Source organism: Fopius arisanus, unplaced genomic scaffold (assembly GCF_000806365.1).
Source record: "Fopius arisanus strain USDA-PBARC FA_bdor unplaced genomic scaffold, ASM80636v1 scaffold00109, whole genome shotgun sequence".
NCBI lineage: Eukaryota > Metazoa > Arthropoda > Insecta > Hymenoptera > Braconidae > Fopius > Fopius arisanus.
The window spans coordinates 188,206-213,174 of NW_011887848.1; the positions used below are offsets into that span (position 1 = coordinate 188,206).

The 24,969-nt window shown below is 36.2% G+C and overlaps 5 protein-coding genes across 8 annotated transcripts; 2 read left to right on the forward strand and 3 right to left on the reverse strand.

Annotated features, from left to right (window-relative positions):
- Positions 1-400, forward strand: LOC105271432 (larval cuticle protein 8-like; the record flags this gene model as incomplete). The annotated part of the gene is made up of 1 exon (XM_011312985.1): positions 1-400. A coding segment is annotated over one exon (306 nt), but the record flags the coding sequence as incomplete, so codon positions are not given.
- Positions 401-1,928: 1,528 nt separating this feature from the next.
- Positions 1,929-3,003, reverse strand: LOC105271407 (larval cuticle protein 8). The gene is made up of 2 exons (XM_011312942.1): positions 2,898-3,003; positions 1,929-2,327 (listed from the first exon to the last, which is right to left on the reverse strand). The coding sequence occupies exons 1-2, from the start codon at positions 2,904-2,906 to the stop codon at positions 1,986-1,988; spliced, it is 351 nt and encodes a 116-aa protein (XP_011311244.1). The 5' UTR covers positions 2,907-3,003; the 3' UTR covers positions 1,929-1,985.
- Positions 3,004-8,441: 5,438 nt separating this feature from the next.
- Positions 8,442-9,917, forward strand: LOC105271408 (endocuticle structural glycoprotein ABD-5). The gene is made up of 2 exons (XM_011312943.1): positions 8,442-8,565; positions 9,492-9,917. The coding sequence occupies exons 1-2, from the start codon at positions 8,554-8,556 to the stop codon at positions 9,795-9,797; spliced, it is 318 nt and encodes a 105-aa protein (XP_011311245.1). The 5' UTR covers positions 8,442-8,553; the 3' UTR covers positions 9,798-9,917.
- Positions 9,918-11,461: 1,544 nt separating this feature from the next.
- On the reverse strand, positions 11,462-17,735 carry scra (scraps). 4 transcript variants are annotated; one of them, XM_011312947.1, is made up of 9 exons: positions 17,270-17,735; positions 16,712-16,841; positions 16,412-16,615; positions 15,975-16,324; positions 15,135-15,352; positions 14,881-15,047; positions 14,389-14,684; positions 12,422-14,277; positions 11,462-11,980 (listed from the first exon to the last, which is right to left on the reverse strand). In XM_011312947.1, exons 1-9 carry the CDS (start codon positions 17,285-17,287, stop codon positions 11,869-11,871), a joined length of 3,351 nt encoding a protein of 1,116 aa, XP_011311249.1. In that variant the 5' UTR covers positions 17,288-17,735; the 3' UTR covers positions 11,462-11,868. The 4 variants fall into 4 exon arrangements, with proteins under 4 accessions (XP_011311249.1, XP_011311248.1, XP_011311247.1 ...); XM_011312946.1 differs by having other exon boundaries at positions 14,881-15,283; XM_011312945.1 differs by having other exon boundaries at positions 14,407-14,684; positions 14,881-15,352.
- Positions 17,736-17,996: 261 nt separating this feature from the next.
- Positions 17,997-23,316, reverse strand: LOC105271433 (odorant receptor Or1-like). Its single transcript, XM_011312986.1, has 8 exons — positions 23,207-23,316; positions 22,717-23,134; positions 22,398-22,627; positions 19,454-19,862; positions 19,001-19,387; positions 18,591-18,795; positions 18,383-18,538; positions 17,997-18,072 (listed from the first exon to the last, which is right to left on the reverse strand). The coding sequence occupies exons 2-8, from the start codon at positions 23,079-23,081 to the stop codon at positions 18,019-18,021; spliced, it is 1,806 nt and encodes a 601-aa protein (XP_011311288.1). The 5' UTR covers positions 23,082-23,134; positions 23,207-23,316; the 3' UTR covers positions 17,997-18,018.
- Between the last annotated feature and the right edge of the window lie 1,653 nt (positions 23,317-24,969).

Below are 24,969 nucleotides of genomic sequence, written 5' to 3' on the forward strand. Positions count from 1 at the left end.
GCCCTGGCTGCACCAGCCAAGGAACAGAAGGAGGTGATAGTGGTGAAGGAGACCCTCCACGAGAACAATGGCCTCCCCGAGGGCTATCAGTACGGATATGAGCTCTCTGACGGCAGCAGCAAGCAGGAGCAGGCACAGTTTGAGGAAGCCGTCGACGAGGAGGGCAAGCCCGTTCAGGCGATCGTCGTCAGGGGTTCATACAGCTTCGTCGGAGAGGACGGTGTCACCTACACCATCAACTACACCGCTGACAGCAACGGATTCCACCCAGAGGGTGCTCATCTCCCTGTTGCTCCTGTTGCCTAAATTGCATTCATCACTCTTCACTTTGCAGTTCAATAAATCACCGATTTTACCAAACAATGATTGTCTTTCGCATTTTTAAATTTAAATCAACTCTCCACTATTCCCGGAATTAGAGGAATCCGTTGTATCCGATAATTGATTAATTATCTTCTCAAGAAGATACCATCGCTGCACATGCAATTTCATAAACAACCCTTTTATCAACAGTAATAAACAACTGATCACCCGTGATTTCTGCATTATCGATTTTTCATTTGAATTTTAAAAGATTAAATCGCGAACCGCGAATTACTTCTATACCTACTAATTATTCCCGTAATTATGATTCTTGGTATTCTGAGGATTCAATTGACAGAACAACAAATCGATAATAACTTTCACACTAATCAATCCTATCGACTCCCTCATAAACACCTATCACTTTCCACTGATTGCGTTATCGCAATTTGTCTACTTCTTCTCGTTTCTTCATTTTCCATCGACTCTATTATCCAACAATTCACCTTTTAAAAAATCTAATGCAATATGTGATATTTTCCTCATCACTCGACGATTTACGAAATAACAATTTGAATAGTTTACCTAGAACCTCGAGGCCACCAATATTTGAGGTGCCATCATTGACTTTCTGAATTTCTCAAGTGTCAGATTTCAAAGATATTTACTTTCTTCACGTGAGTCCGCCTAAATAAATAAACAAATAGAAGAAAAAACGAAACTATTCCAATTTTCCATTTCACATTTCCGAAAAATTTTCGTCTTTTAATAAACCAAAAATTAAAAAACCCAAATCTATTTAATTATTATTTCCAATTATTTATTCTTTCCTCTATTATTGTTTATTATATTTTTAATATATTTTGTTGTTATTTTATTCAATGATCTGCAGTTTTTAAACATTATATTCTGTTTACAGAAATAATTCCCAGAAGATAACGAGAAGATGAGGAAATTCTCATATTCTCGATGCGGAAACTAGAATTCCTCAACTCCTGAAGTCCTTGACTGCATAAAGTCGCTTTTACATCCAAGAATGAATTCCTCATTTTTTACCCACACCAGAATTATTTTTTATTGCATTATTATCCAAGACAGCTTATTCCAGGGTTAATAAATTATTAACAAAGTGCTCGTCCTCTTCAGGATTGTATAACACCAGAAATTCATATCCCGCAACTCAAATTAAAAAATCAAGTAAAACGATCTTCTAGACGAAAATAAATAGATTATTTATCCCATCTAGTCATTTCAGTAATTTCCACATGCATTTTGTTTAATTTTTTCCTCGACGTATTGTTATTAATTGAAATATCGTAAAAACTCCATTATTTATTTCGTATAAATAAACTATCCACTCACAGATTCTAATGAAATAAATAATTATCGCTTTTAATAAATTGAAAACAATAATTTCCGCCGATTGAGTTAATCTATCAGTAGATTAATCATCCAGAATAATTTTCCATTACGAAATAATTGATGAAATAATAAATAATAATTGAATCCATAAATTTATTTTTCATTTACGCCCATTAATTATCAGACAAATCTAAATAATTGTCAAAGAAGTAATTGTTTAAATAACTTGCGAAAAATGTTGTAAAAAATAAAACAGATAAACATAATGATTTTGGTAAAATATGTAATTTATTAAAAATCAAATGACTGACAAAATGGCTTTAAGCAACTGGAGCAACAGGAAGATGTGCACCCTCTGGGTGGAAACCGTTCTGATCAGCTGTGTAGTTGATGGTGTAGGTGACACCGTCCTCTCCGACGAAGCTGTATGAACCCCTGACGACGATTGCCTGGACGTGATTGCCCTCTTCGTCGGTGGCATCCTCGAATTGCGCCTGCTCCTGTTTGCTGCTGCCATCGGAGAGCTGGTACTCGTAGCCGTATCCCTCGGGTAGACCTACGTTGTTGTGCTCCACCTGTTTCAGGACAACCACTTCCTGTTCCTGAGCCTGACGCTGAGGAGCTGCCACTGCTACAGCCACGAGGGCAACGAGGACAAGCATCTGAGGATATTTACACATCTTATCAACACCTTATCAATTAAATTCTAAAAATTATCAACTATCTAATTAATAATTCATCTTAATGCAATTTTGTTTATTCATTTAAATTTTTTAAACAAGAACTATAGATATATATTTATATCTGTAGCTCCATTGTTATTATTATTATTTATTATTAATGATGCAATTTATTAATCTCAACTATTTTCCGATTAATGAGTAATTATTCATGAAAATATCGGTTGATCGGCATTGATGTCTCCACCATTACAGCGAATATCTCGAAAACCGTTGGGTTTACGGAAAAAAGTGAAAAACTTTTTTTTGTAGTTCATAAAATTCTCCACGAAATTGATATTTCACATTTTTCCGTACAACCATCGACGCTCGAGATATTCCGCAATGAAAAAAACGTAGTAACGAAAACCGCACGATGCGCGCAAAGAATTGCGAATAAAATTTCCCTAATTAAATTATTATCCGACAATTATTGTCCAGCCCCACTTGACACCCAGGAAAGAAGATATCACTGGAGAAAATATTGATGAGGAATAAATCCGTGACACACACCATTTTCATGTTGACCGTTGAATTTATTTGACTGACTTGAGTCGAGAGGGGAACTGATGTCGTTGGATGGCCCAGGCACACCTTATATACTCCCAAAAAATCGATTCAATCGAATTCCCCACTCGTATTCCCATTATTTAATCCTTCCAGGCATCCTCTCGAGAGCATTCCGCCGAAATCGTCTGATCTTTCGAAATACCCACCTCCTCCCACTGTAGCTCTCTCTTTCCAATTGAGTCAATGAAAAAAAAACCCATCCCAATCCTCAACATGTCTCATCCCAATGCCATATACCTAATTCAACCTATATATTACCTATTTAACAATCAATTAATTAAACAATAACTCCACTAAATCTCCACCTTATCTCTACATTTAAAATATAATAATTAAATTAATTCGTTAATTGATCTAATTGATTTTTTGACTCGATGTTTTATCACTCATTATAATTTGAAATTTCATCGATTTCCTCTTGAAAAAAAAAATTAATTGATACAACAATTTAAAAAAGACGAATTATTGGTGTAATGAATAACTTTTAATCCAATACTACTAAAAAAATATTAAACAATAAGAAAAAATGATTTATTGAATACGATGACATCACGAAATTCAGAAATAGATCTAGACTCGTTCGACTTTCTCTCCAAAAAGTCTTGGCCTACCGTCAATAATTCAGAGATAAAATTATTCATTTACTCAATGAAATCAGCAATTATATCAAATAAATAAATAAAAGTGATTAAAATTCGTCATTAATTTCAAGGAAATAATGGAAAAACAGTAGTTGACATTAAACTCCAGCGAGCTCATATAAACTGATTTAATCCCACAGTAACGAACAGAAAACCTGCAATTCATATCCACAACTGAAAAAATAGTCATCACCAATAATCGAAATGCGGCAATATAAACAAATTAGAATGATCATTACCCATAAAACGACTCCCTAATCGTAAATTGGCGAATAGTATATTTTTTTTTATTGCTGGAAGAGAAAATAAATAATCAAATGCCGAAACGACGAAGATAAATTCCAAAGAGAATCATCAGTAACGTAAACAAATCCTACTGGACATTAGAAATTAATATGCCATAAATAATCAATGGAAAAAGGCCTCGCAATCATAATTTCCCTTTCATCCACCTCATTTGACTACCAGATATGAACAAACGAGTTTTCTCGCAACCGTTGTCTCCAGGAGATATCGAAAGATCATATGCCGATGATTAAAGCGGTTACACCAGTCCCATCAATCCAACGTGTCCCATTAATATCGAGTAGTTGTCCGTGAGTCCTTAAAACTCAAGTGAATCAACAATAAATTCAATCACTCGTCGAATTTAACGAGAGAATAACACACGGGATGAATTTTTTGAATTTCCGGTGGAATTCGAAAAAAATTGAAAAATCGAAGAACTGAATTATTTTAATGATTTAAATAATTGTCTATTCAATTTTATCGATAATGTTATATATTATGTATAATATAATGTTATGTATTATTAGTATATATTGTCCGTCGATTTGATCGGTAAAATTCTAAAAAAACAGGTCGGAAAGATAAATTTTTTATTTTGGAATTCCCAAATGATTTTAAAAAATCGAAAACGCGAATTATTTGAATGATTTATCTGATAATTGATCGATTTAATTGATTATATAATTATTCATCAATTTGATTGATCAATTGAAATTTTAATTCGATTATCGATGGATTCTATCGATTTATCAATCCAATTGCGAAAAAATCCACCGGAAAGAAAAATTTTTGATTTTTAAATAATTGAAATTCCAAACTGAATAACACACAGTCAATTAAAATAGCCGATCATAATTTTTAGACAATAAAAAGTGAACACGTGTAGGGAACTCCGAAAAATGCCAAAGTACTTGAAAATCCAGAGAGCAAACATAAATCCATTAAAAAAGCCATTCAACATCTCCAATGATGACGAGTGAGGAGAGGATCTCTGGTTTATGCCCAAGATAAAGAAAGCAGAGGATTACGTAAGGCCCCATGAGCTGCTAATATGCTAATGACTCCATCGATATCCCGGAGTGAGAGTTTATAGTTTTTGTCCAGACATGCGGGTGGCAAAGGGTAATTCATCTAAAAAGTAAATTCTGCAAAATTTTAAAAATCCCTCGAGGTAGGTGGGCCCAGATCAATGGACCCATTCCACAAAGAATCATCCAGCAAATATAATTATTATGAAATCAATTATGAAATCATTGAAATTGAAGAATAAATTTTGATGAACTCTGGAACAATCGACGTTTAAATATCAATCCAGTTTAAATTATATGAATAATTAAATAGAATAATAATTATTGTGGCAATCTAATAATTATTGAATGAATAATTGAGACGTGTGGAAATGGGAAATTATAATTTAATGGATTATATTAAAATCGGTATAGGTATGTCTCGAACTTGTTAACCCGCTCCGTCCATCCGAGAATTCCGTAATCTTGCGTAATATCATTGGTGGCCTGTTGTAGCGTCTGTCTACCTTACTGCAGCGTTAAATGTCACCATTCAACAAGGCTTATGTATCCAACCACTACGATAAGTTCGTATCCTTTAGAGGATTCATCTCCAGCAACACTCGCTCATTCAGTAACGAGACTGATCGAAATAAACACCAGTCAGAAGTTCAAATTCCCCAGAACATCCACTGACAGGCAAAAAATTCCATTTGATAAATCTCATAAATTAATTCACCCAGTGGGTAGGAAAATTTGCATTAGAATGTGTTGCTGTGTGGATTTCATCGGGTCTTAATCAATTTAATTGGCGGAAGCTATAATTTTTATCGATTCATCAGCGAACTGATAAGCGAACTGGGATCCTTATTTTTTTCGGGGACAGTTTTTGGGGTGTATCTCGGAATTGAAGGCGAATACCGATTTTTTTGGTTCTACATTTTTCGTAGAGGAAGATGAGAGCTGCAAAAAAGGTGCTGATGAAAATATCACTATCTCCTTTCAGTTTCACGATAATCCCTAAAAACGACATTGAAAAAATTTAATGATTGGAGATAACGACTTGGTAGGGGATTTTATAGATTCAGATGAGCAATAGCATCGGTAAAAATCCAAAGGTCTCTCTGAATATTACACAACCCCCTGAAAACCTCCTCAGCATCCACTCCGGAAGCTGCACGTCCAGGTCCACTGCCTTCTCAATTACAGCTTCACCTCATCCCAACTCGCTTCTCAACCATTGTTTCAACTAGGCCAATTTCATGCACGCAATCCCCTCCTCTGTATCCCAGAAAAAAATTCCCCAATCCAAGTGAATAAGGTTGATGCGTACTTTGTATCAGTTGTCCCCCTGCCGATCCAACAGCTCTCATCCAAAATTTTTACCGATTACTGCCCTTTTCCAAGAGATGACTACCCAATTGAATATACGAATCATCATGTATGCACTCAAAAGTGTTTTTTTTTAAAACACTAACACTTGGCTAAACAAAATTATCCAATAAATAAGACAGTGGCCATGGAAGTTGGAATCCCCTAAGGAGTGTGTAACAATTAATTTGTATTCGATAAATAAAATCGACAACAATATATTCAAGACATTGATTCAGTTTTTCCATTCTGATATTCTGATTTCTACAAAAGTTGATTAAAAAAAATTGATAAAAAAAACGATATTGTTTAAGTGTTATATCTATTTTTTATAATAATAATGTTGATTATAATAATGATATTGAAGAAATAATAATTTTATGAAGATTTATTATATTTTATAATGATGAGAGGGAAAAGGGTGACGTTTTTTTTTTTGTAATTTTCCCCATAAATTCCGAGATTTTTACCTCGAATATTCCCCCAGCAGTGGCATCTCCAAATGGCAAGGTCACCAATCGCTTCGGTATGGTGAAAAATTACGTAACATGAAACTTTCCTCGTGGCTTCGCCGATGTGCCCGCTGGGCTCTTCTCTGCGGTAAGAGAGAGAATTCACCGTAAAATTCAAATGTCACAGTGCGCAAGGACGTAAACGTGATTTGCCTTCTGCCTGAATAAATAAGAGACCGAGAGAGAGAAAAATAATTTTCAGGAATAAGAAGAAATAAAAAAGTTGCACCCCCAACGGATGGTATTAATCTCACCGTCTGGTGAATCGATAGACGTGTCGTCAATCAATTGATCAATTATGTCATGCCCACCTTGGTGGTGTTCTAGTGACTCTACGGTATCTCTGATATGTCAGAGGAAAGGAGGACCTGGTGATGGTTTACTCGGCTTTTAAACTTTCTAAGGCGCGTCAAACCGATACTCTTTCCCGGGTCAGGGGTCGACGAGAATCCCTCCGCCAATTGGAGCCCTCACCCAACGTCGACAATTCCCTATTTCGACATTTGTCGAGGTGAAATGAGACTTTTTCAGGAATCTCCAGTGGTGGATTTTTGCTGAACCGATCGCAGACAGCCTTATCCGCTGATTTTTTGAAGAACCATCTTTTTTGTTCATCATTTTTCATTTTTCACGAGGCAGTGTATTCTGGAATTAAAATGATAATATAATAGAGTGCGATTTATTTGCGTGTTGCATCTATTTTTGCCGGTCATTGCGATGGGTAATTAATGAAAAATCGACGAAGAACTTCTTGGAAATCACCGGAAAATTATATTTCTCGTCGCAGGATTAAGCCCGGAGTAAAATATTTACAATGAACGTTTTGCAGTTTCAATAAATATTATATTCCAGTCGATTTCTACTCTAGATTAGAATCGGGGTAATTCAGCGCGGTTTGAGCCTTACCGATTTTTCAAAATATCTCCGTACTGATGGGGGATACAGAAATTTTTATTGATACCATTTTTGTAGCTCTAATAATTCGCTATAAAAAATGTTTCAACTAAGAAATCATTATCTAGCGTCGATTCCAAGGTATCGGCTAAAAACTGACCTCGAAAAAATACTGTTATTCTAATTGACTTGAATTTTTATTCCAGAATGTCTAATTTTCCCCTCAAGAGTTGAAATCCTTGATTTATCTGTATGTCAATCCATAATCGCACAGATCTCAATAATTATTTCAATGAATTATTTTAAATTATCATGGAAAAACCATGAATCAGCCAAATAACGAGTCCCCACTTCGGTAAGCAGAATTAGCCATCCTGTCCCCACAAAAAGCCATTAATAATTCTAATACAATTACATCCTAATTACTCTTCGAATTTGTTTAATTAATTATTGATATCCATCCAATTATGGCTGACGCTCCCAAAACTGAAAAAAAAACCCCAAACGATTGAAATTTGATAATAATTTGATAAGATCGGATCGGATGCAAAAGGGAATGCACATGATTTATCATGAGTTGATATTTTTAAGTGAAAAATAAATAAAATGGATATAAGAGGGTGTCCCCACACCAAGAGGAATCGACAACGTCATGCCCATAATCCCCATCGGTTGGCAGATGCACCTGGGATGAGTACATCTCGTAATCTCTTCACCTCATCCTAATGGTGGGGATTATGCATTTTCCGAGTATATAAAGCTAACGATTGCCTGGACTCCTCCGTACAGTGATGGTATCCCGACATATTTTATCCCAGTGAAAAATAATAATAATAAAATCACAAATTGTTGTTCTGTATACGTTGAATAAACGCAAGGTGTAATCATGGATAAAACGGTGGGTCTTATGAATTTCGACTCTGGGAAAGAGAGAATATAAAATATTAATAAAATCACTCGGATGGTCGTCCTTCGGGCCACCTTTTGAGAAGGTCCCTTCGGTGGTCATCATCAAAAAACCCATTTTTTTTTTGCGCAATGGTGAAAGTGAAGACGCCTTATTTCATCTTCCTCGTATTTTAAAACATTAAATTTCATGGCTTACGCCCATCGATTCGGAAATTATCATAATTTCAGTGATTCACTCGTACGTTTTACGATATACAGGTCATATCCGTCTATTCGAAAATATTATCTTCGAAATATATTTCCCAGGGATTTGAACATCCGTAGAATTTTTTTTTTCTTCTTTTTGCAGAATCCGTGGAAATCGGATTGATATGATGGATAAATATATTTTATATCTGCACAGGTATAAATATTATTATCTGAAAATATCATTTCCGGAATATATTTAACGCGCATCAAGGAATTATTTATTTATATTTATGCACTTTAAAACAGGAGAATAATATTTATTGTAGAATTATTATTATTCCTGATATAATGGTGGATATATTAATATATTAGTTGTTCAATCCATTGTGATAAATAATCAATCATTATAGATTTTCATTTCATTTTTGATATCGTGAATATAAATATTTTCTAATGATAATAATTCATTGATATATAAAATATTAATATATCATGAAATATATCATATCCACAAATGAAATGGTACGAATTCTATCACTTATTCATTTTTTGAATGAACGGAAAAAAATGAAGAACAATTAAAAATCTGCAAAAAATATTAAACAATAGTATGGAAAAATCGAATTCTCGATTTTTTTTTACTGAATCATTTTTCCACAGATCATTTAATAAATTAATTAGGGTGATATTCTCTTATATTTTCTGATGAGATTTTAAATATTCCAGATATTTGTTGTTCTGGCAGTATTGGCTGCAGCATGTGCAGCTCCTCAGGGAAATCCAAACCAAGACATAACGATTGTCAAGGCTGAGGAGAATAACAGTATTGGAGTTGGTGGTTATCACTTCAGTTATGAGCAGAGTGATGGCCAAAAGAGGGAGGAAACCGCGGAATTGAAGAATGAGGGAACTGAAAATGAGGCCATGTCTGTTACCGGAAGTTTTGAATACAGAGGACCCGATGGCAAGACCTACAGAGTCGATTATACTGCAGATGAAAATGGATTCCATCCAACCATCACACTGATTTAAATCAAGTCCTGATTAACGCGATCGTGGGGCAATCGTTGGACAATGCCATTCGTCCCTTCAGGATAAATCTCTCCATTTATTTTGTATCTGTTTTTTTTTTCAATGGATAATTGATACACACTCTGTTGAATGCATTAAAAAAAATTGACTATTTATCCCTTTGTTTTATTTTGAATAAATTGTTGATTGAAAATGACAATGATTGAGTGATTGACGGTGAATTCATTAACGATCGGCGAATTAATTAAGAAATACTCAATATTTCTTGATTGAATTTTTCATTTGGATAATTTTGTTAAGAATAATTTCAGTATGATCGGTTAATTCAAACCTTGATTGTGAGATTGTTTTATTTTTTGGAATTATTCGGAGTCGGAGGAATTCGTTGATGAGAATATTTATCGTTGATGAATGGTTTGGAAACTTCTGACGAATGACGATTTATTATGTAAAACTCTTGAGAATCCGATGAAAGATATCAAGAACATTTAATACCGATGGTACTATTTTTTTTTCGTTAATACAGTTTCTCCTGACTATTCCCGAGCTCTTGAAAATGATGTCTCTATCTTCCTCCACGATTGGATAATTCTCTCGCCTCGGGCCCAAGTGTCTTCTCCATTCTATCATTACATCATTGTCCCTGAAATATTTTTCCAACTGTCATTAGGCAAGAGTAAAAATTTGATTTTCCATGGAAAATTGCCCGCAGCAATTGACCAATCAAGAATAGCATGGCGAAATCGATAAAAACCGGGGAAAACATCAGGGGATGACTAATTAATTTTCACTCTTAAGGTATACTCTGGTGATATTTAGAAAAAAGTAAGAAACAATTCAGTGGATTTTTTCACTCTTTCTGAGTGGTCGTAAATCTAGTATTTATTAACGCTTGTCAAATCTGAACTTTGTTAATTCCTTATTCTGGACAGTACTTGCATTCTCTCATCTCCACTCACATTACCCCCACCGATATTTACCTCTCACCTCGTCAATTAATGAAACCATGTACTAAAGATATAAAAGAACGGTGCAAATACGTAAATCGAGGAATACTCATTGTCGTCATCCCTCATTACAAGATACTAATGGAAAATACCGAAGAACGTGAAAATAACATCGACGATATTATGAGCTTCAAGTCATCAATATATCTACGATATATCAATTGATATTTCAATTGATATATTTATATGTCAATATATTTTACATGTCCTTGCATCTCCGTCATTTTATCCATCAATATAAATAATAAAAAATATACAATAATAAATCGTGAGTGGTTTATTTCATTTACCTGTAAATAATTGTAATTTCAATTACGAAATGATGGACCTAAAATGATTAGTGTGATTATTACTCTTGGGAATTATTCCGATTTTATCGTTAGGATATATTGATATAACTTTCGTTGTCACTCTAATTTTCAGTTGAATGGTTTCGTGTGATAAAAATGATTTAATATGAGTACATTGTAATTATTATAATATTTTTAGGAGTGATGAATATTAATAAAGATGGTTGAGAGAAGAAAAGGATTTATAATTTTTTATAATTTCAAATGGAACTTCGGCAAAATAATAGAAGTGAATGAATCCTTATGGATTTAAGGATCGAATCGCTGAGAATCAAAATGGAATAGGATCTGGAAACAAAAAGATAGATACAAGGTACGTCAATATTTATTTTTCGAGTTCCTCACAACGAAAGAATACAAAAGCCGTATAAAAAGATTAGTAGAAAAATCTTAGACCTCTATATAGTCATATAGAACGTACCGACGATACAACACGTGTACATAATCTGCGATAAATACTGTTACGTATATATGGTAATTAATCATACGATTTTAATATATACAATAATTGCTCGTAATATGGCAATTTTCATCATGAATGATAAAAACAATGAAAAAGATATAGAAATGATAATCGGCTGTTGTCGTAATCGAGGAAGTCTTGGGCTAAAAAAAAATTTCCTAGTTAATTGTTTTTAGTTTGTAATGCACTCGCGCGTTGGGGTAATCGTCTACCAAAAATTTCATCAGTTATTGCTTGAGTGCAGGTATTATTTATGCGAGGGCTGATGAAATTCCGCCCCAGGCGCGTATCAAATTGAGAGTTTGGTTTAATTTTGAACACCACTCTAGACGCTCCTCTTTAGTATCCGCCGAAATTAGGTGTCTGAAAGTAAATTGATACAATAATTAAATTTTTTTTTTCACCCAGTGATGGATCATGTAGTGGGTTAGTACATAAGTTATTATGAGTATTATTCAATTTGGTCATCAACTGTCGAGATGGATTAGATAATAGGAATAAAGTGAATGCCTTTGTTTATTCATTTTTTAAATAGGTAATCATCACGTGAGATCTTTGGAAATTCATTTGGACATCATTATTATAATTATTATTTTAATTTCCTTCTAAAAAAAAATGGTTAATCAATTTTTTTTCAATTTCTAAAAAGATTTTTAAACACTATAAATTGTTTGTTTGAATATAACAGAAATAATTGAAATATCAGTAATTCATTATTATTGTGTACTGCCATATTTTTATTATTGGCAGGTCTAGAATAATATTTCAATGTTGAACTTGGAAATAGTAAATAAAAAAATTTACCTGATGGTGGTTGACGCTCCACTTCTAACGAGCGTGAGGCTCTCGACATCTCCAGACTGGGCTTCCCTGACAGTCTCTAACAGGAAGGTATGGGGCCTGGCACAGATATCTCTGGACACGACTCCAACATTTCCAGTGGAGACACCTTGGAGTTCCAGACTCCCAATAGGTGTTTTCTTCCTCTCATCATCGGGATACTTCCAGTAGCTCAATGTATCGCCCTTGAGGAGACACCACCTTCTGTGCCAAGCGCCAAAACCCGAGACATCCTCAAACATCGTGAGAAATCCCCTGTGCTCCACCCCCACTGACAACTCGCACCCCACGTGCATCTGCAGCTTACCCTCGAGTACTGAATTCCTTGGTACTTTGTTCAGGGTAAATTGCTGCCTGCTCACTTCCTTCAGGGAAAACACGACGTATCCAGTGAGAATGAAAGCAGGTGATCTCACAGCATTTGGTCCAGCTGGAGACTGCACCGATGGCATCACAAGTCTGCTCTCCTGCTTCAGGAATTTCTTCGGAGTCTTCCCAGCCTTCTTGGCACTACTCCCACCGCAGTGACCCCCATGGATGTGATACTTCACCTCGTGGGGCAAAATCTCCGCCCTCGTCTCCAACGAATACACCTCTACATTTATCTTGAAGTCACTGTAAAGATCCTCGAGTTTTAGAGTCGATGGGAACCTGATGCACGAATCTCCAGGCTCTGCCTGCACCACCTGCGTAGCAATAACAGTGTCCAGGTGTTTGATGAGACAGAGAAAGTGCAAACGTATATCTACATCCAAATTTCTTATCTCATCTTTCTTGAGGGGAAGTGTTATCGCGGAAATAGTCAGTGATCCACTCTCCTGGACCTCTGAAGCTCCTGGTATGCTGGGCCGAAGTGTCCCCTCGACTTTGAGCCTCTGTATCTCATTGTGGGCAGCCTGTCTGCGATGTGTTGCCACCAGAAGCAGTCTCTCTCCCTCGACCTGCTCCCTGGATCCACTGAACTCGACAGTTGCGGTGCAGAGATTCAGAGCCTGACTGGACTGTCCAATAATTGTATTCTGCTTGCACACCTCGTCCTTGAGTCGTTTGAGCTTCTCCTGGACAAGCACAGCCTCCTGGTCATTGTAAACCCGATGATCCGACTCCTGATGGTCCACCACCCTGGATACTGTTCTGACAGGTGTCTTCGGTGTTTGTGATTGCTGCCTCCTGTAGAAGCTGACAGAGTGCATGAGAGGCAGTTTGGCATCCCCCTCAACGACATAAAGATCATTCCTGCGTTTAGGGGATGGTGTGACCTTGAGTGGTGACCTCAGGGCCGGCCCTGTGGTATACTTGAAGCTCGTGGACGTCATCGAGGGACTTCCACCAACGCGATTCTGTTTAGGGGGCGTTGGGCCTGGATTTGAGTCGTGGAGGGCCAGGCATTCGTCTAGGTACTCGTCCATCTCCTCGAGAACAGATATATCGGATGTCGAGGAGTCAGGGGAGATGGTTCTCTTCTTCGGGGCATTCTGGGTAACAGCTCTGAGAATACTTGTCTCGAAACTGGTATTTCCCTCGTACGTCGAGTCCTCGTCGGAGGACTCGTCCAGGGTGGCGGTTTCTGGTTCTGTTGTACCGAGGGTGTACTCTGTGTCTGTAGTCTCAGTCTCGGAGGACTCCAGATTGGTCAGGTCAGGGTAGAGGTGGCCAGGCTTCGGCGGTGATACTTTAATTCGTTTGACGTTTATAAAAATGGGTTTTGGGAGCGCTGGGGGTGATGGAGGCGACGACGGCTGACGTTTTGATGAAGGTTGACGAGAGGACAAGGGGGTCGTCTTCGGGGAGGGCAAGGGCGGTGCCGGGGGAACGTGATCCTGGGGAGAATAAATAATAATGGAATTACTATCTGTTAAGTGAGATTGATAATTAGATTTGGGGTGAAAGGACTGATTTGATTGAATGAAAATGAGTTTAGAAAATAATACCGTTGAAGCGTGGTTTACCGTGGCCGGAGTGGGTTTCACAGGGCAAACCGGTGAGTTCTTCGGCGATGTATTAGACTCGGAATTTTTACGAATGCAGGAACCAGCTGCCGCCTGAGCCACTTCCTTATTCTGATTGAAACGTGATCGCAGCATCTCCAACTCTCTCTTTCTCTCTGCCTGACTGTCTCGTAGGATGTCGTTCTCCAGCTCTTGTTTAGGTAGACCTTGCTCGAAAATATGACGATTTGCAAATGCAATTTTTCCAGCGCCTGTACGATTCGATTGATCTGAAACAGCTGAAATAAAAATTTCATTGTGTAAATAATTTTCTGCATTATCATTCCATATTTCCGGTTCGTGAGGACTATTTAGGTTGAATTTATTATTGGTTGGAAAAGAATTATTTCTTTTTGTTTGGAATATTCGTAGTATGAAATCATTTAAATAATTGTAAAGAATTTATTAGTTGAATTATTATTGTTTTAGTCGTACCTGAATTGACATTAGATGATGATTTTTCCTTCTCCATGAGTTTCTTGGCAGGAACAGAGAGTGTCAGCGGTGCCTTAGGAATAAGTGCCTCTCCCTTGTTCTTCTCGAAGAGTGCCATCCTCTCGGAGAGCGTCATCTCCGCGGGGTCCTTGACTTTGATAGCTAAACTTTTCGATTCAAATAACGAAGCTTTGCTAAGAACTGAACCTGGTGACTGTACCGTACTTTTAGGGGAACCATTGTAACCACCAAACCTGCTTCTCCCGTTGGCGACGCCCTTGGCCTCTGGAGTTCTCGTCGATGGCGATCCACTGGTCTTCGTCGAGGGCGAAGCTTTCTGTCCACCGTTCGTACCCGCAGTCTTTCTCGATTGAACCTCTCGTTTTGGAGACCCTTCCTTTTCCTGGGAACAAGCGTTGTAGTCATACACTAGGCGAGAATTGCTTTTTGTACGGGTATAGCCTTGAGCCTCCTGCAAAAGTTTTTTTCCAACATTTCTTATTTACTTCTGAGGCTTTTCTTCTTCTTGTTTTATTCCTCTGTGAAAGGCAATTAGTGGGCAATGGGGCCAATTTATTTAACTTCAAACAGTTTAATTTAATTATTTAATTTGTTTTAAATAGGTTTTTTTATGAAAATTGATTCGCTGTGAAGCTTCAATTCTCATTTTGGACGCTGTTCTCAAATTAAACGCGAGATCATAAATTTTCTGTGCAGTAATCACATGAAAATCAATAAATTATCCTCGAAGACACTGAGAAATCTCATTATTTATTCAATTTCTAATGAAAAATCGATTTAATAAGATGCTGATGACTTTTTGATGATCCATCGAGCTCCAACTGTTTCCCATTTATTTTTCGCAATTATCTGAGAAGTGAGTGATAAATGAATGGTCTCGTGTCGTTATCCTCCACAATGACTCATTCTCGAGATAATTTCATAATCGAAGGGATGAGATAAACAATTCTATGAGAGGAAAAAATCTCTTAACGACTGAGTTAATGCCACAAGGAATCTACAATTATTTTGTAATTTATTTGTTTAGAGTTGATAATTGGGGATGAATGCGAGAGGATAATAGTGATAATTACCAAATTCTCTAAGACAGTCTTGTCCCATTTAATTTGCCTAGTGAGACTGTCGGTTTTTCGTGTATTGGCGTTGCTCTTCCATTTGCCATAGCCACTGGTGCTGGGTTGAGGATCTCCTGCAGCTTTTACCTGTTCATTCATCTTCGCTTGGATTTTCTCAGCTTTGCTCTCACCTTTCTTCACTAGCGTTGGATGAGACAAGTCATCTTCCCAATTGTTTATCTCTGATGCTAGGGCTGCCAGTCTGTCCAACCTAGCTCCACGCTTTGGATGCTTTGACTCTGATGAATCATCCTCTGCTGAAAATTTTTCCTCTGTTCGGTGAATCGGCGAACTCAATTCACGATTATCTAGAATAATGAGAGATCATTATGAGATAACTTTGTTTAACAAAATTTAATTTAACAAAATTGGCAGCCTCTGGGAATTTAATTTACCTGAATACAATTTTCCTAATCTCTGAAGCTTCGATTTCACATTTTTAGGGTGATTACTCTCATTTTCTTTATCAGGAGTGATATCACGTTTGTTTCTCTCCTCAGAGACATTTCGAACTGTCTGAATAACATTTACTGAAAACTCTGAAGATTCTGAAGATTCTCTTGTCCGTTCTTCATTAACTTTCTTCATTTCTGAAATTTCTGGAAAATAACAACAGTTACACCGAGAATCGAGTGAAAATAATGAAAAATCAATGCAAAAAACTGTGAAAATATATTTTTAAATAAATTACTCACTCGTTGCTTGTAAAGCACTGATTGCATTGGCGTCCTTCAAGGGACTTCTCCGGGGCTGAATATTGTGCCCTGCATTCGATAATTTCGTGTCCAACTTTTCTCTCCTCGCCTTCGCACGTTCCAACATCCGCTAATAATCAAAATACAAAATAAAAAATTATTTGAAAAATCAATCCCAGGAATTGACAAAAAACTTTCTTAAAGAATTATTCCAAAAATTTCTTCCAATAATTTTCAGTCTTCCCCCATGTCCATGCACCTCCTAAAAACTCCATGAAACCCAAAACCCTTGGAAAATAAAAAGGATTTTCCTCATCCCCTCCCCCAAATTCCACAATTGTCTTTCAAATCCGCCAATAATGCGATGCAAATCCTAATACCCTAATGTAGCTTATAACAATCCCCTGAAAATTAAATAAACCAAACAATTCTCAATTTTCCATTGATTACAATGTCAGTAAATCGGAGCAGAACCCACGCCTCCTGAATAATCCCTCCAAATCCCCCACAAACGTCAAAAATAAATAATTAAAAAAATTGAAAACAACTGCGTCGTACCTGTGTGAAAGGATCCATGTCAAAAAAATGAGCAAAAGTCACGATAAATCCTCACTCCTGCAGTTTTCCTCGTCCTCTGGACTCGAATTCCTCAGGAAAGCGTCGAGTAATCAGGGGGAAAAGCCTCCAAAACTCCAAAAAAACCGTTGGCGAAATGACTCAGTGCTCGTTTGAACGACAACTGACTGGCACAACCCGAATTGTCACCGTTGACGACCGTTAACATTCAAATGCAACTACAATGTCGGTCCAACGCCAAAAGATTATCCCCAGGACCACTCGATCCTATCTCCAACACCTCACCGATTAATCCCATATAAACCACCTCCGAGTCCCATCAATCCCAACCCAACGACTTAGACAGGTTTTTGAAATTTCTTTTAAATGACAGGCCGCGGAAAAACGCGGAATTTTCGGTGTTTTTTAAACGTGAAAAACCAAGCGTCCGCGAGTGGCGTATGCTGTAAACAGCGTCTTCCGATGAAACACGAGTGCATGGGGAAGGGAATTCGGGTATTTCCGTGGGGAACGATCACGCCTCCTGTATATAATATATTATATTATGTAAAAATATGAGGGGGCGGGGTTAATGACATGTGGTTGTTTAAATTACTGGAGCAGTTCTATATTTTTTTAAATATTCTCTTGATATATAAAAAATGAAGATGAAATAAAAATATTATTATTATTGTTTATGTAAATTTAATTAATTAACAACAAATTATTTGTTCGGCAATTGCATGTACTGATCAATCGGAGAATTGTTGTAATAATGTGTAGGCTGAGTACGACTGCTTGAGAAGCTGCAAAAATTTGAGATTAAAAAACAATTAAATTGTCGGGAAAATATTAATTAATCTATAATTTTCTTATTAAAGAAACATTACATATATGGCAAAGTCAAAATCTTTTGATATTAAAAAAAGTTTTATGTAAAAAAACTAGTCCGAAACTACAGTCCGAATTATCGAACTCATAATTAATTAATTAATTAATTATTATTAATTTATTTAATTAGGTGTAACAAGTTTTAGAGAATTTTAATAGAAATTTCGTGGTTTTTGCAAAAGATTAGACAAGTTTTTTGGGGTGATGTAATAATTGTAAACGTACGTTACGAAAAGAGCTCAATGAAAGAGTGATGATGTGTCCACTCATGAAGATGACCGGTTTCAGGGTCCTAGCCATCATAAGGATGAGATACTTCTGCGCACGATTCGTCAATAAGTACCACTTTGTACTATAAATATTAACCGTCAGACTTTGACACTGAAATAATAAAAATGAATAATCCAATTTTTACCAACGGACATCGAAATACCTCAATCGTAACTTGATTTCCAAATGCGCAGAGCATGAAGATCTGCAGCAGCATTGAGGAAACGTACATCAAGAGAGACATGAACTGGGGAGAAAATAATGGAACTTGCGATATCATGAAGACACTCACGCATATTATTATCGAACTCGCTGAGTACTGCACGAAAATTATGGGATTGAAGATGGAATTTACCCTGTCTGACATCCTAATGAAGACAATACACTCACATTGAATATTAAAAAATTAATAAAAGCAATTATATAATATGATATAATAAATTATATCAGATAATATAATGATTACACTATAGAATAAATTATACAATGAACAGTTCAATTACAAAACAATTATATAATCAAACATTGCATGCATTATCTATAAACAATATATTCCATTATTATAATAATTACTCAAGAATCGCCTGATGAAAATCCACACAATTGATAATTTGTCTCTCATAAATCAGAACAGCACCTGCACCTGATAATTCCAGAGTTTTTTCTTCGAATTCATCAATAGTCCTGCGGAGCCTGCACTTGAGAATATTAAACTGGGCGCATATCTGCATGAAGAATCCAGGTACAACGGTATCAAAACCAATATTCATATTGGCGCCAGCAAAAAGACTGAACACCTGAAGGCAGAATGTGAACCAATAAACGAGGGGCTGTGAATAATCATAAGGTACCCAGGCTTTGTACGGTAGAACGCCAAAAGGTATTCCTTGAAAAAACGTGAGGATGCTGATGAGCCACGCAAAGACAGCAAGATGTCCAGCATAAAGAAGTGTGTAAAATCTGGAGAATGAAAAATATACAATCTGATAAAAATTCGATTAAATTCATATAATCATGCAGGTTTACCTGATCTGCTGATTGAAATTCTCCTGGACCTTTTGCTCCTGGTCACCCATCGGTCCATGGGGATAATATTCCAGGGCATTGAGCAGCCCAACTATATCTGATCTTCTTGACAGCATGACAATCGCCTTGACGCAGATACTGATCATTGACAGCAGCATGAAGCAATTGTTCGAGAAGTCCTGGACATCCTCAACTTCTTCGGTGACGAGACTGAGAGATTCCGACAGTGTGAACCAGTGGATGATGATGATCATCAGGGTTGTGTACCCTCCGTAGATGATTGTCTTTATTTCTCGGGATTTCCACACCAGCGGAGGCCAAAGTCCAACACACTGAAGTGCCAGGAAACTCTCTTGTAGCAGCACCATGACGTTTAGACAACTGGACTGGGGTGAAGTCTCCAGGAAGTCTGCGGATGTCATTCAGTATTCAATAACTCATTATGTCATCATCACCGGGTGGTCGTGTTCCCTGGCGATGTCTTTTGTTCACTGCTCCTGGTTTTGCGTTCGATATTTTCTATTGTCAACTAGAAGAATAGGATTTTACGAATTCAGGGGATGCTACCGGGTAGATCTTCTTCTTGGGGTTGGAATACTTCCGGTGGAACGGGGAGACTGTTCTTTTCGCCATTCTTTTTGGCGAATTGTCGATCGTCTTGTCCATTGTCTTCCTCTTCCCATTATTCCGCCGTCGAGGGTATACAGGGTATTGCGACATTTTTTATCGACGATTTCCTGGATTATAGGCTCTGGTGGGGAAGTGATACGTGTTATTTCGCAGTTGCCAATTGTCTGGCATCAGGAGAGCCCGACGGAGAAGCTGTCTCACTTTGTGTCTCATTTCGTAATATTAATCCTTTGAACTATGCACTGAATTTTTTCTTTAATATTATTAAAAATATCAATTACAATTAATCAATAAATCTTCATCAATTTCTCGTTCGGTTAAATTTCTATTTCATCCCTAATAATTGAATAGAAACTTTTAGTGACAACCGGAGTGAAATTTCAAATGCTGACATTTCTTAGTCATCTCTTGAAAAAATCTGAAATTTCAAATTGAAATAATTATTTTATTATGAATATCATCAGGATATCGAGATTATTAATCGGAGACCTGTGAGAGTTTAAATTACATGAATTATCTTTATTATTCTGGAAGATTAATTAATTTTGGAAAATATAAGGTATGAACCGGTGATTTGAATGAGAATTATTTCAACAGGGTGACAACAACTTAAATATTTAATAACAAGTTCTTTACAGTCATTATGATCAATAATTCGTGATCCTAATAATATACTAATGAAGATAATATCACTATTTGTGTTTCCATAGGATTGAATTCCATTGAATTCACGTGTCCTTTATTGGAGACTGGAGATGTCATTGATTGGAATTCCGCTGGAGCATCGTGTAAGCAGTGTAAGACCGTTTCAAGAGCTGAAAGAAATTAATCAGAGCGTGAAAATAATTGAGGAGTCACCAACGTACAGTGCTGAAAGAGTCCCGAGAGAGGACAATTATATGACCACTCGTGAAAATTACTGGTCGCAGTGTACGCAGCATCATGAAGATTAAATATCTCTTCGCATTATTTGGTAACATGTACCAATTCATGTTGAAAATATCCATGGATACATTTTCACACTGAAAAACAATTCCCAATTGCAGTAAACAATCATCAGTATTAAGGGCCGGATGGAGTATCTCGGAAAATAATTTACTCCAAAATTAGGATTCCTAATTACTCCGCCAATTAATTTTTTTTTCCTATAATTGTTAGCTTGCGTTCTAGTCGTTGACAACCGCTAGAACGCTAGCTAACAATTATTTAAAAAAAACGATTAATTGCCAGAGTAATTAGGAATCCCAATTTTGGAGTAAATTATCTTTTCCAGATAATCCAACCGGTCCTTAACTAATAACTTCAGTTTTGTTAAAAATCTACGAAAACTTTGAATTTTAGATTTAGATATTAATTTAGGAAATTTTGCGGGGGTAATTAATTTTTTCAATATTCTGGTGATTATTCATTTTCAAGTCCATTTGGCATTATCGAGAATTCAAGTGTTCATTGAAAAATTAATTATCACTCAGCAAGAAAATCCCAATTTCCTTGAATTTTCTACATATTTTTCAACATTGTAATATCCAAGACTGTAAATTGCATAATTAATCATGAATAATTAATAGATTAATAATTGATTCCTAATTATGAAATTTACTATTCCCTCACCGATGGCATGAGTGAATTGTAAATAAAATCTCGTACACGACAGTGTGATTAATCATTAATAGTATTTTTCACGCCTAGGACGGAAAAAGGGAATCTGACGAATGCGACTTTATAGTCCGAGTCGGAGACGAGGATTATAACGCGCATGAGTCAGAATTACTTTTTTCGCCGTGGTTATGATGCTATTTTATGCGCAATGACATAAATAATGATTAATTGATTATGATAATTTGTGTGATAATTTGATGAATCTAAAATCTCACTTCGATCCTCGCTTCATCAGCAACGACGCAAAGTGAGCTAATCTGTACGAGCATGCATATAAAGTACAAAGAGAAGAATAAAGCCCTCGTAGACAGAAGTGGCACAGTAGACAGCATAAAGATGCAGAAGCAAATGACAATAGTACTCAACAAGTACTGAACGAAGAATATGGTATTGTAGAGGACATTGATCTCCTTGGAGAGTCTAGAATCACTCAAAATAAATTAGATCCACCTGAAGCAAGACAATAAAAAATGTGCGACATACTTAAAAATCTCTCGATGATATCGAACGCAGTAATTCATTGGATCCCCATTCGATATATTCGATATATTCGATATATTCGATATATTCGATATATTATCTCTCGATATTCCTACTACATCAACCGCTTTCCTCAATCGATCCCTCAAAATATTAAACTGAGCGCATATGAGACCGAACAGTCCTATGAGAGTTGTATCGAATGCAATGACAATATTCGCCAAATAAATGACAACAATTAATTGTAAACAAAATGTAAACCAGTACAGGAGAGGTGTAGAGTAGTCATAGGGTATCCAAGCTTTATACGGCAAATCTCCGTAGGGAATTCCTTGAAAAAATACGGAGACTGTCATGATGGTCACCGAGACTTCCCCAATTGTTCCGAATGTTCGGGAGATTAATCTGAATATTAAACGTGTACATTTTAATGAGTTCTGGTTTGATCAGCTATTACAATGAAGATGAGGACGATGACGACGATGACGACTGACCTGATGCGACCATTGAAATTCTCCCTGATCTTCATCTCGTCGGTGTTAATCGGCCTGTGAGGATGATCTTCAAGTTTGGAGATCAATGACTCGATGCTCCCCTTCTTCGAGACCATCATGTTCACCTTGAAACAAACACCTATTGTTGTTAGCAGCATGAAGGAACTGTCTGATAAATCTTCGATAGTCTCGACAATGGTGAACAAACTCATTGTTTCAGTTATGGCGAACCAATACAGCGCACTGATGACGAATATCGTGTAGAGCCTGTAGACTCTCGTCCTCCAGGAGTTCAACGGCCAGTCAACAGGTCTCCATAAGCCGATGTAATGAAGATGCTGAAGATTTTCATGAAGTAATACCATCGTCTGGAGTGACACCTCAATATCCGAGGCTGATGACTTGTCAGTGGTGAACCCTATAAATTTTATTCAATTATTCAATTAAATTAATAATTATTACTCTTCGAGATATGAAAGAAAAATATTACCCTTGTAATATATTTTGTTGTATTATTTTTATGGTAACTCTTGTGGGTATCGATTTCATCTACTGCAATATGTACTTTCAATTGTCATCAGACATTTCTGCAAGTGCTTCCAGCGTTGAACTCTTTTTATTGAAGCAATAAAGACTGCAGACCTAGGACTAGTCTTAGGACTGTAACCATGATCGAGGGGTCCGCATGTCTAGTTCATAGAAAATTCTACTACCATTATCTCATTATCCCCAGATGTCAGTACTCCATACGCAGATCCACTTGGAAAAGACATTTGTCATCCCTTCTTCCAGGTAGATAATGCATTATTAATCTCCCTCGACTTTTATCGACTCTCATTCTGTTGTCATTTAGTTGACATGTCGACGGGATGGAAATCGCCGAGGGTTGTAGAGCTCTTTTTATTTCAGAAGGGGTAGACCACTGGAAACTTGGGGGAGAAATTCAAACTATTCTGAGTGTTGCTCTCTACCAGAACCCACACACGAAGAAAAATAGTTCATAACAATTGCCTGACAATTTTTTTATCTAATGATTGACATGAGAAATAACTGGACATCTGATGTTGTTACATTCCATAAAACAGAAAAAATTGTTTCCTATTCTGGATCGCATGGATTGGATTGAAGTGAAATCGAAATTGAAATTGAGATTGAAATTGAAATTGAAATTGAAAGCCCGAGGAGTCACTGAAAGGTGAGGAAGTCTGAATCAAATTAATTAGTTTAATTACAATGAAATTTATTATCGCATGACAAATACAAGTGTATTTCGCGATTAGACTAATTTATTAGACTTAATTAATTAAAAACGAGCACTTGTAATATTATTAATATTGTCATAATAGTTGCAAATAGTTGGATAAGAATGTTTATATATTTGTTTTTGAAAATTATGGGTCTTTTAGTTGGAATCGAATGATTAAAGGTTTCCAGGAATTATTTTGTAGATCGTAATGATGGACTTGATTACTTGTAACTTCGTTGAAGTACTGTGTAGGCCGTGTAGGATCGTTTCAATAGCTAAAAAAAATCACTCAATTCAATTATCAACTATCAACAATTATCAATCACAAATTAGCGAGATGCTTCCGAATAGTCACTTTACATAAAATCATTTTTAATTGCACTAATTTCTCATTTTATTCGCGGGGTTTCAATCATTTTTTATAAACAATACTCGCGATCCACTCGATTTTTCATTCAAAGGGCTAACTAAATATTTTACACATGTATTTTATATATGTACATTTTTCCGAGTTTTCGGTGGTTAAAAAAAAAAGACGAGTTAACCGACTCGTTTTTGGATGAATTTAGAATGTGATTATTTATATTTTTTATTTATATTCAATCAACTGCACTCGTGACAAGTTTAAGGGCCGGATGGAGTATCTCGGAAAGATAATTTACTCCAAAATTGGGATTCCTAATTACTCCGCCGATTAATTGTTTTTTCCGATAATTATTAACTAGTGCTCTAGTTGTTGACAACCGCTAGAACGCTAGCTAACAATTATTGAAAAAAAAAAACGATTAATTGCCAGAATAATTAGGAATCCCAATTTTGGAGTGAATTATCTTTTCCAGATAATCCAACCAGTCCTTAACATTTCAGTTTCTCAATATTTTCGAGTTTCTAGAAAATGGAGAAATTATAAAATCACTTGTTCGCATTAATATTATCAATAAATTCCATCAATATTATTATTATTACCAGGTGAATTTTTATGTAAAAATGTATTAATTAATTTTAAT